General features: G+C 43.2%; 1 protein-coding gene across 1 annotated transcript in view; it reads right to left on the bottom strand.

Moving 5' to 3' along the window:
• Positions 1-19,624, bottom strand: part of Galnt17 (polypeptide N-acetylgalactosaminyltransferase 17) — a 433,180-nt gene that overhangs the window by 273,106 nt on the left and 140,450 nt on the right. Inside the window, exon 2 of the mRNA NM_145218.3 lies at positions 3,438-3,621. Coding sequence (NP_660253.2) covers positions 3,438-3,621 — 184 coding nt within the window. The remainder of the gene's footprint in view (positions 1-3,437; positions 3,622-19,624) is intronic.

Genomic DNA, 19,624 nt, shown 5'->3' on the forward strand with positions numbered 1-19,624 from the left:
AGAGATTTAACGGGTTTCTCGGCTAATGCTGTAATTTTAAATCCATTTAAGATAATTTTCTTTATCTTGAATTTATTTTTCTCAGTAACCAGGATACTTAACTGATTTGCACAAAACCCATTTGAAAAAAGAAATAATCTACTGCGAGCGAGGGCACATTCTAAATGGAAATAAAAAGGAGACACTGAAAATCTAAAGAAAATGGAGATTTGAGAAGCTAGAGTGAGCTCCTACATAGTAAATAGGGGCCCTGGAAGCTCCAGATCAGGTGGGGGAGGGGTGGCAAGCTCCACCCTTGGTGAAGGAGCTGTTGGCATTTAATGGCTGCTAATGGTGGGTGAGTCATTTTGCTTTGGGTTCATGGACTGGTATGTTACCTGTGCATCAGTGAATGTCCCCACACCCACATGCTTATGAACAGAAGACATGACATTGGGGACATGTAGAGGGAGATATATGGGGAGATTGAGGCTGGAAATGGGGGTGGGGTAGATATGGCTATATTTCATTGTATATATGTATGAAATTCTCAACAATAATAATGATGATAATAATAATAATAATAATAATAACAATAACCAAACAACAACAAAGGAATTGACAAAATTCTTGGAGTCGCCAACATTTTCTTATAGATTCAAAGCTTGGAAGTGAGCACCTAATCAATGCATAGATGGGAATGAGAAAAGATTGATCAGCACTACACACAACAGTAAAACATCAAAAACAGCCCGTAGACATAATGAGTCATCGTAAATGATTGTGGGGCTGGAGAGGTGGCTCAGGGGATAAAAAGTGTTTGCTACAAAAGCATGAAGAGTGGTTGTACAAGCTTGCAATCCCACCAACAATGGAGGAGTGTTCCCCAGATGCTGGCGAGGATGTGGAGAAAGAGGAACACTCCTCCATTGTTGGTGGGATTGCAAGCTTGTACAACCACTCTGGAAATCAGTCTGGCGGTTCCTCAGAAAATTGGACATAGTACTACCGGAGGATCCCGCAATACCTCTCCTGGGCATATATCCAGAAGATGTCCCAACCGGTAAGAAGGACACATGCTCCACTATGTTCATAGCAGCCTTATTTATAATAGCCAGAAGCTGGAAAGAACCCAGATGCCCCTCAACAGAGGAATGGATACAGAAAATGTGGTACATTTACACAATGGAATACTACTCAGCTATTAAAAAAATGAATTTATGAAATTCCTAGGCAAATGGATGGACCTGGAGGGTATCATCCTGAGTGAAGTAACCCAATCACAAAGGAACTCGCACAATATGTACTCACTGATAAGTGGATATTAGCCCAGAAACTTAGGATACCCAAGATATAAGATACAACTTGCCAAACGCATGAAATTCAAGAAGAACGAAGACCAAAGTGTGGACACTTTACCCTTTCTTAGAAATGGGAACAAAACACCCATGGAAGGAGTTACAGAGACAAAATTTGGAGCTGTGACGAAAGGATGGACCATCTAGTGATTGCCATATGCAGGGATCCATCCCATAATCAGCCTCCAAACGCTGACACCATTGCATACACTAGCAAGATTTTGCTGAAAGGACCCAGTTATAGCTCTCTCTTGTGAGACTATGCCAGGGTCTAGCAAACACAGAAGTGGATGATCACAGTCAGCTATTGGATGGGTCACATGGCCCCCAGTGGAGGAGCTAGAGAAATTACCCAAGGAGCTAAAGGGAACTGCAACCCTATAGGTGGAACAACAACATGAACTAACCAGGACCCGGGAGCTCTTGTCTTTAGCTGCATATGTATCAAAAGATGGCCTAGTCGGCCATCACTGCAAAGAGAGGCCCATTGGACTTGCAAACTTTATATGCCCCAGCACAGGGAAACGCCAGGGCCAAAAAGGGGGAGTGGGTGGGTAGGGGATTGGGGGGTGGGTATGGGGGACCTTTGGGATAGCATTGAAAATGTAAACGAGGAAAATACCTAATTAAAAAAAAAAAGCATGAAGAACTGAATTCAAGCCCCAGCACCCATGAAAGTGCCAGGCATGGCAGCAGGCCCTTGGAATACCAGCCCCGGGAAGGCAGAGACCGGAGGATTCCCTAGGGCTCACTGGGGCAGCCAGCTAGCCTAACTGAATTAGTGAGCTTCACATTTGGTAAGAGAGCCTGTCTTGAAAACTAAGGTGGAGAGAGAATAAGATAGTTGACATTGGGGCTGGAGAAATGTCTCAGTGGTTAGGAGCACTGACTCCTCTCCCAGAGGTCTTGAGTTCAATTCCCAGCAACCACATGGTGGCTCACAACCATCTGTAATGGCATCATTGCCCTCTTCTGCTGTGTCTGAAGACAGCTATAGTGTACTCACATACATAACATAATTCTTTAAAAAAAGATAGCTAACCTCTACCTCTGTCCTCCATGTGTACATACACACACTTGCCTATATACCCCACTACACACATATGTGTACACACAGGAACACAAACATTTACACGCATGATTGTAATACAACATCAAATCAAAAAGACAAAACTGATCCACCAATTATTCATAATCTATAGTAAATAGACTCAAAGATCATATTTTGATCTTGTCATATATTGGTACATGATAGTATACAATATTATCAATATGCTAGCCATAGAGGCTCATGTCTATAATTCCAACATCAGAGGGCTGAGGCAGGAGAATTGATCATGAGTATGAGGCCAATTTGGGCTATATAGCAAGTTTGAGCTAGCCTGAGCTACATACAATACAACATTATCTCCACAATCAATAAATAGATAAAATAAAGTTCAGCAGATTGATGATAGGTAGGTGACAGATATTGATAGACAGGTAGATGACAGATATTGATAGGTGATAGATAGATAGATAGATAGATAGATAGATAGATAGAAAGATAAAAGATAATTAATATACATTAAGATGTCAATAATTGCCATGTTTAAGTTAAGATACTATGGTGATATTTTAAACTTAAAAACCTTTAATATTAAGATTCTTTCTATACATTTTTTCATTTTTGTTTTATGCTTTTGTAAGTTTTGCTTTTTATTTTCTGAGATGGTGTCATGTAGCCCAGGCTGGTCTCAAACTAACTGCTTAGCCCATGCTGACCCCCTACCTCAGTTCTGAGCTCTTGGCACTCCTGCCTCCACTTCTCCAGTGCTAGAATTAGTGTGTGCCACCGTGCCTGTGATGGTAGGGATGGAATCCAGGACTTCATTCCAGAGCCCATACTAGACAAGCACACAATCAACTAAGCCACCTCACTGGCCCTTACTTTATTTTCCATGTAGACAATATTTCCTAAGCAATGAAGTCCTTGACTGACTGATCATAGAAGAAACAGAGGGAAAGAAAAGATCCCTCCGTGGTTACAAATAGATGAGAAAGTATCACACACTGAGTCAAAGCCAGCCAGCTCTTTTCTGGGGCACAGCTGTAGCTTACTTGGTAGGACGATAATCTGGAATAGACCGGTCCAAGGAGATCTTTTCACTGAGGTAGGAATTGTAGCCATATTTCTCATGAGGTCCTTTGGCTTTTTCTTCTTCAGAGGGGGAAAGGGTGGCAGGAAGGCCTCCTTTGCCCCTCCCACCATACCCTTCGATGAGCCCGAGGGATTTAGATAAGCCTAAAAGGAAGGAGGAGAGAGAGTTATTCCAAAACACCTCCCCTAGATGCATCATAGAGCTTCTTAGTACAGCAAAAAACTATGGTTATAGTTTACATATCATATATATACATATACATACACACACACACATATATCTTTGGAGACTATGTATCCAGAAGTAGCGTCTGATGTAGCCCAGGCTGGCTTTGAACTCACTATGCAGCTGAGGATGACCTTGAACTCCATCCAGATCTTGCTGCCTCAACCTTCCATGTGCTGGCATTACAGGACTTCCCCTCAAGCATTCAGTTCATGCAGTAATGGGGATATTTCTAAGGAGAGAAAGATCCAGGCCATGCTGAACTCTGAGGTTTACATCTGATTATCTACTAGGAACTCCCCCTCCCTTGCTTTACTTCTATAATCACATGGACACAGAGGCACGCCTCCCCCCCCCCCAAAGACTTGGAGGAATGAAAACCAAGAAGAACCCAAGAAATAAGATGAATGTAGGGGCATTATCTCTGTCTGTCTCCACTTTCTCTTTAGGACAACTACAGTCAGGTTAAGTCTGCGGGAAGGGAAAGGTTCCAGGGTCCTCTCACAGAGGCAGAATAAGTCTCGGGGGTACTGCCAGGCTGTGGGTTGGGGCTTGGGGGACATCGCTGTAGTCGAACTAGGATAGAACAGATGAATTTCATCATGAGCTGAAAGCGAGAGCAACGACTTGACAGGACTCTTCACCTAATAGTTTTATTTCAATTCCATCTCCATGGCAAAGAGAAACACAATGTGTTGAAGATAAATCACAGAGAAGAGAAAAAGACAATAAAGGAGATAGCTACAACACAGAGAAAGAGCCCTCCATGGTAACCCTCTCTAAGCAGCTGCTGCTCCCAGCATGTTGATGGGTCCCTAACCACTGTCATATCATTCGACAAAGACCTTGAGGAGTAAGTGTACAGAGCTCAGAGAGGTTGAACTACTGAGCCAGGAAAGTGTGTGCTTCTGGCTGTCATTGATTGCAAATGTGCAAGATGCTTGATATACATGCACATGTATATGCAATGCATGCACAAGCACACATGCACATGCATATACTCTGGAGTCCTGGGAATTGAACTAGGGCCTCTGTATGGTACATTATTTTGATCACTGAATCACACGCCTGGTTCCATTCTGGAGAATTCTAGGCAGGCACTCAACTGCTGGACAAGGTCCCTAGTCTTTCACAGGGTGATTCTAGGCAAGTGCTTGCCCACTGAGCCACACCACCAGTCCTTCATTTCTACTGTGGACAGCATGAATATAGATCATCAATATCTCTCAATTTTAAGAGTAGGCAGATATTGATCCTGAATGGGCCTAAACTTTGCAGGGAGACATTCCTGGGTAAGTCCAAGCCAACAATTCTTTGGGTCATGTGAGATTCTGCATCACAGAACACCAAGGTACACAGTTTATTCTAAGTATTGCTACAAATGGGAATATATCTGGTTAACATCAAAATCAAAAGCAGCTTGGATCAATCCAGGGCAGTACTGTGCAACCTGCAAGTTGTTCTCGTTTAGTGTGTTAATCACATGGACTCTCTGCTGGTAGTTCCCATCTAGCAGAGAGACCTATCAACAAAGATGTTCACTTCTTGCCCACATCTTTTTCTCCAGTCTCACAGTCCTCTTCAATGTGGAAAGAAAAATACCACAATAACATCAGTGTTGCCAAATGCAAACGGCCTCTCAAGTCAAATACAAGCTTTTCAAAACATCTGGTGCCAAGGCAAGGCTGTGTGCATGTAATACCATCACTGAGGAAGCTGAGGCAGGAGAGTGTGACTTCAAAGCAGGTTCAGAAAAATTAATTAATTAAATTAATTAAAATTGCTAGTGATAGAGCATTGCTAGAGGAATGAAAAATGGAGAAAGAATTTAGCAGTTCTTCAACATGCCAAACACAGTGACAATAAGACCAAGGAGCTCAACTCCTGGCAATGCATCGAAGCACAATAGAAATGTATATTCACGCAAAACTCAAGCCAAGTGCTTGCAGCTGGTTCATGCGTATCACCCAAATGTAACCAAAATGTAATGTTGGCAAACAGTGATGTACTTGGCAATAAAAAGAATAAGGTGGCCATGAGTGGTGGTACAGATTCCACACAGAATAGATAGATAGATAGATAGATAGATAGAAAGAAAGAAAGATAGATGATATCTGTTTAGGTGATAGACACATATACACACATACACACACACACACATACACACACACAATAGATACATGATAGATGGGAGATGGATAGATGATAATTAAATAGGTATGTTTAAGATAGATAATAGATGACATACAATAGATAATAGGTTGATAGGTAGGTAGAAGATAGATAGATAATAGCTATCTAGATGCTGGACACATAGATATATGGTGGATAGATAGATAGATAGATAGATAGTCAGGTGATAGATGATATATGATATACATGTATATCATATATATGTATACACACACACACACACATGAAGTAAGACTCTATGGGTACATCAGGGCCACGTGGTCTCCTGAGAGCTGGGATCACAGGATGCTTTAAGTAGGTGAATACTGTGGGATCTATAAAATACCCTCACTAAACCATAAACACATAACCTCTCGTCATGAGCCATTCTGTTTCTAAAGAGACAAACAAGAGGGTACACATAAAAACGTTGCCGTGAGACAATGGCAGAAACACTCCATAAACTTAAGTTGCATAAAAGGCAAGCCAAGCTTGTAAGAAAGGCAAACACCTGAGATGAGTCAAAGGGAGAATATGAAGACAGTCTGCTGAGACAGGGTAGATGGGTTCATCATTAACTTAATGTAACATTTAAGGCCAACATACAGAACAGGAGATGCCAGGCTCCCCAGAGAAATAAAATGGAAACAGATATCTCTGTAAAAATTAGGATTCCCTTAGGAAGTGTTCCTAGAAAGGATGTATTTATTACTATCATTATTATTATTATTATTATTATTATTATTATTATTATTACTTTAGTAAAAGGGATGGGCTGGATAATATCTGGCTCATTTGTAGGAAATTTGTCTTTCAATGAGGGATTGTGTGGCATGGCTCAGTGGTAGAGCCCCTGCCTAGAATCCCCCAGGGAGGGGCTGGAGGTGGGGCTTAGTGGTAGAGCTCCTGCCTAGAATCCCCCAGTGTAGGGTTGGGGGCGGGACTCACTGACTAACAGTGTAGTAAAATTGATGCACTTCAGGCCCCAGTAAGAGACCCTGTCTCAAAAATCAAAGTAGATAGTACTTGAGGAATGATGGTCAGTGTTAACCTCTGGTCTTCACATGCAAATACACATACATGTACATGAACACACACACATGCGAAATAACAAAGACTAAGAATGTATGTGCACTCTATCAAGGACATACTGGGAATTTGGTTCCTAATGCAATGTTGTTGTTTTGTTTTGCTTTTTCTCCTTGGTTTGTTTTTTTTTTTTTTTTCCTGTTCATGTGGTATGATTTCTTCCCAGTACGAAAGACTCCCACTTAGCAGCCTCACAAAAATGCCACCCCTCCCAGTACAATGTGACAACTATGAATTATATATTTCGTGGTCCATGTGTTTCCATTTTTCCCCCAATTTCATCTGCCAGAGAGGCGCAACAAGGCAGCACAAATTTCCTCTGGATTTTAATGTGCTTGCTTAGCAGGCTCCTCAAAATGCTGGCAAAGACAAATAAGAGTTCAAGTCCATGGACGAAGACCAAGTTAGTCTCTACCACAGAACAGCGCCACTGGAAACTTTGGAGATGACCCCAGGGAATTATGTATTTTTCTCACGGCTGTGACAAAATACCTGATTCAAGAGACTCAAGGAAGGAAAGGTTTATTCTGATTTATACGCATGCCCTGACACGCGGTGAAGGTATGGTGGCTGGACTGTGAGCGAGCTCGTTACACAGCATCCACAGGGTGATGTATGCTGATACTCAGCTTGCTCTCCCCATGTTATTCTGTCTGGACTCCAGCCAGTAGGATGGCTCTGCTCACATTTAGGGTGGGTCCTCAATTAACCCACTCTATAAACTCACCACAGACATGCCCAGAGATTTGTCACATAAGTTGACCATCAGGATTAACCAACATGCATATGCACACGCACAGACATGCATGCACACACACACACACACACACACACACACACACACACACACACAGAGAGAGAGAGAGAGAGAGAGAGAGAGAGAGAGAGATCTTTTCCAAAAGAGCCCCTTGATCTTTGGAAAAAAAAACATTAATAATACAAGGACCCGAGTTTGCTCCCTAGAACCCTTATTTAAAAGGCCAGACATGATGGAGCACACTTATAACCCCAGCACTGAGGAGATACATTCCTGGGGCTTACTAGCCAGTCAGTCAGCCTGGCCTTTTTTGCCAGTTCCAAGTTAATGAGTCCTTGTTTCCATAAAAATATCTGATGTTGACATGTACATGTTTGCACACATGTATACACAGTAGCAAGCATACACAAGCATGCGTGCATATATGCATGTGTATGCACATGCACATATATGCACATGCACACCCACACTAGCCCTGGAAAAGTCACATAAAAGAAGAGTGAATATAATAGTGAATCTGTATCCATAAAGAAGAGAATGGACACTAATGAATGTCACATAGAAATCAAGCTTGAAAAAGGCCAGCTGAGTGTGAGAGAAAGGGCATCAGAGGCTGGAAAGATGGCCCTGTGGGGGAAGGAAGCATCCCCGGGGTGATAAAGAGTAGAGGTGGGAATCAAGGCTGCCTCTCAGGGAGAAAGCAACAATCTTGTATTAACAAGAGCTTTTTATTCCCACAATAACCAGCCAGAATATATAATACTGAAGGGAATTTATTTATAACAGCAACAATATTGCATCAGCTCCAGCGATAACCAATAAGACTAATAAGAGATTCTACTAAAAAGAATAAAATACAACCTACATAAACTGGCAATGAAGGTGCGTTTTCTAATTGGAAGATGGAACAGCAGGAAACTAAAATACTATACTAGACAATTGAGTCGCTGTGGGATGGGTGACAGGATTTGAACATAGAGCTCTGCACATGTCATCTGGACAATCACACTTGCACTGGGCTAAACTCCAACCTCGATTTCTTGTGTGTGTGTGTGTGTGTGTGTGTGTGTGTGTGTGTGTGTGTGTGAGAGAGAGAGAGAGAGAGAGAGAGAGAGAGAGAGAGAGAGAGAATTGTTTGTGTGTATAGGTGTAGAGATCATAAAGACAACTTGTGACAATGTTTCTGTCATTCCACCATATGGATCCTGGGGATTAACGCACTTATTCAGGTTGGTGGCAAGTGTCTTTACTACTGGAGCTCTCTCTCCAGCATCCCTTTAAGTTTTAAGTACCGGTACCTGTGTGGGTATGTACATAAAAGTTCAGGTGCCTCTAAAGACCAGTAGAGGGCATCAGATACTTGGAACTGGAGTTACAGATGGTTGTGAGCCACCCAACTTGAGTACTGGAACCCAAAGTCAGGACCTATAAAAAGAGTAGTTCCTGTTCTTACCCACTGAGCTATTTCTCCAATCCTTGTTGGCATGCCATTGTTAATAAAGGTTAGTCGGGTTAACCTAGAACAATGTAAAGGTAAGAAAATCTATATGGTGTTTTTCAAAGGGGAGAAATAGAACTGAGGATATGAGTCTGTGGGCTACTCTATGAGTTTGTTGTGCAAGTAGGAGGGTCTGAGTTCAGACCTTGTATCCATGTAAAATGCTAGGTAAGACTGCTCATGACCCTGTAACACCAGCAATGTGGTGAGCTGAGACAGGAGGATTGTTGAACTTGACCCTCAGTTGGGATGGCTGTTTCAGGTGGTTCCAGAAACTCTGGGACATCGGGCGTGGCTTGAGGAAGTAACTCCAGATTCTCCTTTGAAGGCTGTAGCTGATCTAAAGACCTTCTCGTATGATCTGCTTCCTGTTGGAAAGAAGTGAAGAACTCTCCGCCTTGGCACGCAGGACTAAATGATGATGGACTGGGACCACCCTGAATCAGGTGGCCAAATAAACCCTCCCTGTCCTGGGTTGTTTTGGGGATGGTCAGTGAAAGGAAACTCATCTGTCCAGCTGGAGGGTGAGACCTTCAAGGATTTCTTTTTAAGCCTTTTGGTACATTTCTTTCTTTAGTGCGTATGTGCACCATGACTGCGGTGCCAAGCACATAAGGAGGACAGAGGATAACTTGCAGTATTTAGTTCTATCCTTCCATCCTGTGGATCCTGGAGATGGAGCTAAAGTAAGCATTTTTACCTGTTGGGCCAGCTCAGTGGCCCGAGACACTTCTTTTTCTCAGATATTTACCAAACATGAAGCAGTAAACATGACACTAAAATTTTAAAAATTTGAAATATTAGGGGGAAGAAAAAAAAGGCCCCTTGGTGGTGGCTCACATATTTATTTCCAGCATTTGGGAGGGAGGCAGAGGTCAGCCTGGTATACAGAACAAGTTCCAGGACAGCCAGAAATATACAAAGAAACTCAGCCTCAAACCAAACAGATAAGTAAATAATGGAAGGAACTCCCTTCTATTGAGGTAGTTCTATTGAACTTACATTTAAAGGCAAGGTCCCATGTACTTCATGCTGGCCTTGAACTCATCACCTTACAAAAGATGAGTAAGCTTCTGCCTCCTGTGTCCATTTCAGGAGTTCTAGGATCACAGGTAAGTACTACTGCAGTGGGTTAATGTGGCACCGGGGATGGAGCCTAAGCCTTGTGCTTACCAGATAAGCACTCTATCCACTGAGCTGCCTCCCCAGCCCCCACAGACTACTGTCACATGAATAATGGATTGTGTCCATCTGTCCTACAGGGTCCAGAAATCCTGTGAGGTCCACAGCCTTCATAATTCCTCAGCGAAAAATAAATTCTCCCGGTCTGCATTGGTCATAGATTGCAAATGAGCTACAGCAGCTCCAGTGTGGCAACTAAAACAAACAGCCCAGGGTTGTAAATCATCCCTGTGACACCTTCCCACCTCCCGCTACACAAGCAAAGACATTGTTTTCTTGGGGACTGCAGTTTAAACTTATGTGTTTACGATAGCCAACATTATTCTTCCAGAAATAGGAGAAGACTTAGAGCAAACACAAATTTCCAGCCTGGAGACTATAGAAAATGTGATCCAGTGCCCTGGCAGCACATAAAGTTACTTGGCTGGAGCAGAATGTGTGTATACACATACACACACACACACGTGCATACACATACACAAACACAATACAAAACATTTGCACATACACATCATACAAACGCATTTATATACAGGCATATATATATATATATATATATGCATGAATTTAAACACATTCTCCCTCTACAAATATGTATACTCACACACTCTTCTATACAAACACACATGAATATACATATACTTCCATACACACTCATAGATGGGTGCACACACACATTTACATGTCTATATGCCTACTCAATAAGCCGAGCATGTCCAGTTCCACTCTTTAGTCGGAGCCCATAGAATAAAGATCCAACTTCTCCCTCACTGTTCCTAGACAGACCCCACCTACACTAAAGCATTTGCAAAGCGATAGACCAGAGAAACCACAGCTGTGTGCAGAATGGCACAAATAGCAAAAGATTCCACATTTATTCCTGGCCAATTGCCATTATTTTATGGAAGGTGAGAAGGTTTTCTTTTTCAGAAGCCAGAATAATAATTGCAGGAAAGGCTGGGGGACTCAGTTGGTAGAGTGCTTTCCTGGCATGTCCAAAGCCCTGGGTCCCATTCCCAGGCACTGCATAAACCTGGCAAGGTGACACAGGCCTGTACTCCTGGCACTCAGGAAATAGAGGCAGGGGGATCAGGAGCTCAAGGTCATCCTTGGCTACACAACAAGTTTGAAGGCAGCCTGGGATACATGAGACCCTGCCTCAGAAAACACGAAACAAAGACAGATTGAAATAAATGTGGATGACATGACAGCAATGGGGCTTACTGCCCTGCCTATGGAGCATAAGGAATGGATCTGATATTAAGATGGAGGGACAATGATAGAGAAAAGTGAGTTGGGAAATATTGCTGCCAGAGCGTTTAGCAGCATTCTGGATACCAATAACAGTGATAACTAATTCAACTGACAAGAGTCTGTTATACAGCGGCAAATGCCACTTGAACGGAGACTGAACATACATACACGTGAGTGCCATATCCTATTCTAAGCCGCTTTCTCCACATGCATGCATTTACAGCAAAATATTTAAAAATTCTTGACTCAAATAGCCATTCATTCATTCATTCACTCATTCACTCATTCATATAGGTGTTGGGGATTTAACCCATGGCCTGTACCACACCCAGTCCAAAAGTACTTTTTTTGTTGTTGGTTTCTTTTCCCTTGTGTTTTGGTTTGTTTTGTTGTTTTGTTGTTTGTTTGGTTGGTTACTGTTTGGCTTTGTTGTGCTTAAACAGGGTCTTTCTGTAGCCCATGCTGGCCTGAAACTATGTTGCCTAGGCTGGCCTCAAACTCATAGCAATCCTCCTGCCTCAGCTTCACAGTGATAGGATTATGAGCATGTGTCATATCATCTATGTCAAAAGAACTATATGTCAGCATGTATTTGCCTCTCTTTTATTCTTTTTTTCATTTGATTAATTGTTTTTGCACTCCCCCCCCAAGTGTGTGTGTGTGTGTGTGTGTGTGTGTGTGTACATGAGTACAGTGCCTGAGGAGACATTGGATGGCTCTGAGTTAGTTAAAATTGATTATGAATTGTTCAATGAGAGTGCTAGGATCTGGCACAGCAGCCAACATCACTAACCTCTTCTCCACTTGTGGTACCACTTGGAGAGGCTCAAGGCATCTCTTGTTCAAGTTACTGCCCTCCACTCCCAAGGTGATCTACAGTATGAGTCTCTCAGCATGCACGGATGATTCTCACTTGATTAGAACTCACTAGTGCTGGATGTTGCCTATGGAAGACAACCCCAAAGAGTCTACACACTGGAAGTGGCTCATTAGCAGATTTCCAGTGCTGTATCTTGCTTGCTTCTCCACTTCATTCTTTGTTTAAACTACCCCGCCCCTTCCTAATGCTTACAAATTGCCCAAGACTCCAATCACACTGAAAAGTTACTGAGACTTGAATGTAGGGATTTACATGCATACACTAGCACTTTACCAAGGAGCCAGACCCCTGACCCTACCCTGGAGGGTTCTAGTCAAGTCCTCTATCATTGATGCATACTCACGCTTCATATTAATTTGTTGCTGTGTTTCCAAACAGGGTTTCTCTATGTAGCCCTGGCAGTTCTGGCTCTCATTCTATAGACCAGGCTGGCTTCAGGCCTGACTCTTTCTCCCAAGAGCTGGGATTAAAGATGCGAACCACCACCACCCAGCCATTTTACTTTTTTGAGACATACTCTAAGTTGCCAACCTAGACTTGAATTTGCTCTGTAGCCAAGGCAAGTCTGGAATTTGGATCCTCCTGCCTCAGCCTCCCAAGACATTGAGATTATAGACCCTCAGCAGTAAGCCTATCTTATAATCCTTTTTGAACACCAACTAAACTAGAGTACAGATATGTGCTCTTGCCATTCAGTAGAACTTTCAACAGAATTTTCAGACTCAATCAAACAGTATAGCTGTTGGCATGTTTATGAGCTTTGGATGGTCACTAACATAGAAAAGGGGCTCTTGCAAAGAAGAATGACTGTTTTGTGTCTTACACATAATATAGTATGCAATAAACATATATATCATGAATTGGACAAGTTGTTGATGGAGCAAAGCATGTCTTAAAGAAGGGAATGAGTGTTCTGTATGTTGGGCTGGTGAAACACATAGTCTAAGTCAGTGGTTCTAAACCTGTGGGACAGGACACCCCAAACAGGGGTCACTTAGGACCACTGGAAAACACAGATTTTACATTATGATTCTTTTTTGTTTTTTTGTTTTTTCGAGACAGGGTTTCTCTGTATAGCCCTGGCTGTCCTGGAACTCACTTTGTAGACCAGGCTGGCCTCGAACTCAGAAATCCACCTGCCTCTGCCTCTCGAGTGCTGGGATTAAAGGCGTGTGTCACCATGCCCGGCTTACATTATGATTCTTAACAGTAGCAAAATTACAGTGATGAGATGATGTAGCAATGAAATTACTTTATGGCTGGGGAGGGGGTCACCAAAACTTGAAGAACTGTATTAAAGGGTCAAAGCATTAGCAAGATTGAGGACCACAGCTCTAGACTGACACAGAAATCTCCTGGCGACATAGTAGAAATCAGCCAGCGTTGCTTTATGAACTCCGTCAGATCATTGATTCCGCAGTTTGTATATTAGTGCAGGGATCTCGACATTTGTGGACAACTACATTATGATGGTGATTCTGACATTTCCACCTCACATCCTCTGAGCTTGCCAAACGTGATGGCCAAAGGTTATGCTGGCCTTAATATTCTGAATGAAGTCATAAGAATTCAAATACAGGCTGCGGTGATGGCTCAGTTGGTAAAGTGTTTGCTGTGCAAGCATGAGGACCTGAGTTGAATTCCCAGAACCATGTTTTAAAAAGAAAAGAAAAGAATTGGATGTGGCGGTGCATGCTTGTGATTCCAGCACGAGACAGATGCAGACAGGTGGGTCTTTGAGACTCATTGTCTAGCTGACCTAGTTGAACTGATGAGACCCTGCAAGGCAAACACACCAGAGAACAACACCTGAGGTCATCCTCCGGTCTCCATGTGCGCACATACACATACTTGCATATGTATCTGTGCACACATGCAGACATGTGTACACAAATACACATGCAAACAAAAAGAATTCAACTGGGCCTGGAGAGATGGCCCAACAGTTAAGAGTGCTTGTTATTCTTGCAGAGGACTCAAGTTTGAGTTCCAACATTCATACCAGGTGGCCTACAACCAACCAGAACCTTAGCATCAGGGAGTCTAAAATCTGCTTCTGTCCTCTGTGACCTCTGCAGGCGCCTACACATATACAATACATGCACACACACACACACACACACACACACACACACACACACACTGAAAATACTCATGTGCAAACATTTGAAAATAAAGTAAATCTTTCAAATTAGAAGATCAATTGTAGCCAGGCAATAGCACATGCTTTCAAATCCCAGCACTCACGAGACAGAGGCGCCTAAGCATGAGGCCAGTTTGGTCTACAGAGTGAGTTTCAGGACAGCTAGCCAGGGCTACACAGAGAAATGTCTGGAAAACTGGAAACATTCCCCAACACACACCACCACCATCACCAACAACAACAAAAGCCAAACAACAACAACACAACGACAATAACAAAAACACATAACTGTACTAATTACTATTGGGTGAAAGAAAATCAGGCAAATGTCCTTTGTGTATAAGGACAAAATCTTGTCTGTAGTATAACACAGACTCTTAAGTTGAGGGGAAGAACAGGCCAACCAGCTAGGTATCTCATCTGGTGGCGCAATTCTAGACAGGTGGCCATACCTACTGTATTACACTCTCCCAAGGATAGGGCACTCACCCCATGTAATGCAGTACGTTCTGTGCCATAGCTCCACAGGGTAACACTTAAATGGCATCTTGTCCAACATCTATCACACACACACACACACAAAAAACTTAAACTTGCCTTTTTGATGATCAACCTAAGTCATTACCATGGCCTGGCTTCTACAAGTGTTACAGCTCTGAGGGGAAAGGTTTCCCCAATACAAGGGTTGCAACTCCGAAGAGAAAGGTATCCTGGCAGTGTAGAACCAAGGAATACCACAAAGTCACACCTCACGACAAACCTCAGACAAGAGATTTATTGGGAAAGCCTCTGCTTGGGTGAGCAGCAGCAAAGCGCTTAGTGGAAGGTGGGCTTATATAGGGTTTCTTGGGGGCAGAGTTCTCCAAGGTAGAAATTTCCAGGGCAGGGATTGGTGGGATTTCCAAGTCTTGAGCTTTCGCGAGATTGAGGATTGATGAATTTTCAAATGTCCTGTGATGGAGTAGCATCAGCTTGGCCTTTGCTAACAGGAGGTTATTGACTTAAACCAAAAGAGTAGTTAGGATCTCATGGCCTTCTCACCCTGGCCTGCTTTGCCTTTCTGTGGTTCTGAAAAATACTGACAAAACCAACTTAGGGAAGGAAGAGCTTTGGTTGTGTTATGCACCCCCAATTATATCCAATTATTGATGGAAGCCAGTGCAGGAACTCAAGCAGGAGCAGAGGCAGAGGTTATGAAGGAACACTGCTTAACAGCTTGCTCAGCTGGCACCCAGAACCACCTGCCTGGAGTAGCATTGCCCACAGTGGGCTGGGCCCTCCTATACCCAACCACTGATCAAGAAAAGGCCACAAGGACGAACACCATGGAGCCAATTCCTCATTTGAGATCCCTTCTTCCCACAAATGGTTTGTGTCAAGTTGATAAAAAAAACAAAAACAAAAACAAAAACAAAACAAACAAACAAACAAACAACAAAAAAAACCTGACCAGTACAAAGCTTGAAGCCTAAAACCAAGGTACTGGAAGATTTTGGGTTTGTTTTTATTTTCTATCATTTTTTTATGAAGGAGGGTTGGTTGCTCTATACAAGCTCAGGCTGACCTGAGCTCTGCAATTTGTGGCCCAGGTTGGGTTCAATCTTAGGATACTCATGCCTCGGCTCCCGAAGTCTGGGATTACAAGAGTGTGCCTCTGTGCCTAGCTTGAACAGGGTTTTAGATGAGAGCTCTCGTGACCGACCCTGTCAAGTCAACAGGGCATAGAATCATTTGTGAACACATCTCAGTTTCTACATTGGGATTACTGAGTTAGGGAGAGCCATCCTGAATGTGGGCAGCACCATCCCACAGCTGGGCTCCTGGACTGAATAAAAAGGAGACAGTGAGCTGAGCACCAGCATCCATCTCTCTCTGCTTCCCGATTGTGGGTACAACCTGACCAGCTGCCTCATGTTCCTGCTGCTACATCCTTCCTGCCTTGATGCACTGCATGCTCAAGCTGTGAGTCCTAAGCAATTCCTTCTTTATGTGGCTTTCCTCTGGTGTCTTGCCATAGCAGTGAGAGGGTGAAGCAGTGCAGTTGCCCTCCTGGTTTACAAACAGCTATCTTTGCCATGTCCCCATATGACACAGTCTTGTGTCTGTTCTGTGTGTGTGCGCGTGTGCAGGTGTATGTGTGCATATGCACATGTGCATGCAGGCTCACATGTGCATGTGTGTATGCACATTTCCTATTCAGTGATGAAGACTGAATCTAGCACCTTGGGTACCTTATCAAGCATCTACCACTACGTCACCCACCTCTCTCCCTCTTTCTATATTTTTTTAGCTCCACCTTCCATACCTTAGACATCCCCAAGGGTCTAACCGCAAAATACCATCTGTCCTGCTGCTACTTCCAATGAGTTAAAGTATTCTTTTAAGATTCAGAAAGTACACAAAACTCACGAGTGGTGTGTGACGCTATCCTTGGGGAGATGTGAACAAAGTCTCCTCACACCAGATCAAGAAGCAGTGACAGTACATGAGGACTAAAATCCAACTTGGTGAACGAAGTTTTTTTTTTGGGGGGGGGGGGCTGGGGGTTACTTACAGGACTGTAGGTGGGAGGTTACTTATAGAAGCAGCAGTGACTCTAAGACATCTGTATCACCAAAGCCCAAGCATGAGTGATAACTCACAAAAGCTGGACCTGAAGGCCCACACAGCATGTAGGAGAGCATCTTTTCCAGGCACCTTAGCTGGTCTACTTTTTGTTTTTTTGTTTTTTTTTTGTTTTGTTTTCTAGGCCAGCATTCCTCGACCTATGGTTTATAATCCCTTTAGGGGTGAACAACCCTTTTACAGGGGTCACCTAAGACCATGGGAAAACACAGATATTTGCATTATGATTCATAACATTAGCAAAATCACAGCTAGGAAGTAGCAACAAAAAATAATGTTACAGCTGGGGGGGAGGGGGGTGTCACCACAACATGAGAAACTGTGGAAAGGGTAGAAGCAGCTTTAGGGAAGTTGAGAACCACTGTGCTAGGCAATTCGCCTGGTCTCTGTGTCTTCCAGGCAGCTGGGCGTACATGACAATGTCTCTTAGTGGTCCTTACTGCTTACCTACAGGAGCTGGGGGAAGGGAGAGCTTTCAAATCTAGTCAGTTTCAAGGACTTCCTGAAGGCATTTTGCTTTATTTACTTCCTAAGCTTAAAGAGTTCCTCCCCATGTCCCTTAGGGTACCCCGTTGTTTCTCCTTCCTGCCAAAGCACAGTTTATTAAGGAAGGAACTCCAAGTAGGCAGGTTTTAATCTCAGAGGAAATTGCTAACATCACAGATCTCAGGAAGTTCCCTAAACTTAACAGCACTCCCTCCCCAAAGCTATTAAAACAGTAACAACTGCAGGGAAGAGAAGACCCTCTGGCCACTAAGCTGCCTGCTGCGTGCACAGGGACAGAGCTCCCATGAGTTGTCACCCATGCTTGGGGAGGACTTGGGGTTTGGAGTGATACAAGTGCGTCACCATATTCACACTCTTGTAAGCAACCCTGAAAAACTCACGATTCACTGAGCTATTGTTGATTTGGCTTGTTTCTTTGATTCATCATCAATGCCTCTCTGGGATGAATAGACGCCTATTCACATCTCAGAAAATAGTCACACAATACTGTCCCACTGATGGTTGGGGCTTCACCACGGAATTTGGGGGCAGGAGGGTGCAAACCTCAGTTGGTAACACACGGCTATGTACTGTTGGATTGTGGCCTAGGAGACAGCACAATGAATAATAGGTTCCCTGGTGGTGCATCCCCTGCAGCTCGGAACACTAGAAGTGCATTTGTGTCCATTAGCTGAGCTGTTCACGCAGCCTTTTCAGTTCCAGGAGTGATGAATCACTGCGATGTGCTCCAAGTACCTTTGGAACAAACCGTCCATAAATTCCCAAACTGCTATTTTATTCAAAATGGCATGTCTTACATGTATTATGAACTTTGTACTTCCTGGAATCTTTCGACAAAGATTATTTCATTTTATCCTCATTCAGCCTGTAGGGACATCGAGGTTCCATGAGGAGACTGAATGTGCTCAAGTCACTGAAGCTATTTAGCCTGCATCTAGAACCTGGGTTTCTTCACTTGCCAACAACCCAGTCTGTTTTAAAAAATGCACTCTTGAGATTGTTAAGATGGCTCAAAGATTAAGAGCACTGGCTGGTCCTCTAGAAGACCTGGGTTCAATTCCAGCACTTACAGGGTGACTCAAAATCATCTGTAACTCGAGTCCCATGTGATCTGACATGTTCTTCTGGTCTCTGAGGCACGTGGAAATACATGCAGTCAAAGCACCCATATACATAAAAATTTAAATTGAATGCACTCTTGAAGGGCAGGGTGGAACGTGCCTTTAATCCCAGCACTCAGGAGACAACAGTAGGCAGATCATTGTAAGTTCAAGACTAGCCTGTTCTACAAAATGAGTTCCAGGACAGACAGGACTATATAGAAAGTAAGACACTGTCTTAAGGAAGGAAGGAAAGGAGGGAGGGGAAAAGGAAGGAGGGAAGGAAAAAAAACAAGCAAGGAAGGAAGGAAGGAACGAAGGAATAAGAAACAAAGAAAATGCACTGTTAAAATGTTGGTGGAAATAACCTTACTCTTGTGATATGGACAGAGTAAAACTACTGTGGGAATCAAAACCCTAAGTAAAGCTACCCTGTAACCCAGCTATGCCACTCCCGAGGGTTAAGTCAGTGTACCACACAGAAGCCTCTATGCTCATGTAGATTTCTGCAGAATCATTTACAGTCACCAAGATAGGGAACCAGACTTGGTGTCCATCAATGGATGGATGTATAAAGACATGCAGTATGTGTGCACACACAGAGGAGTTTCATTCAGCCATGAAAAGGAATGAAAATTTGTCCCTGGCAAGGAAATAGAAGGAACTGAAGACCTTTACATTAAGTGAAATAAACTAGACTCAGACAAAACCTGC

The sequence above is a fragment of the Mus musculus genome, chromosome 5, assembly GCF_000001635.26.
Source record: "Mus musculus strain C57BL/6J chromosome 5, GRCm38.p6 C57BL/6J".
Taxonomy (NCBI): Eukaryota; Metazoa; Chordata; class Mammalia; order Rodentia; family Muridae; genus Mus; species Mus musculus.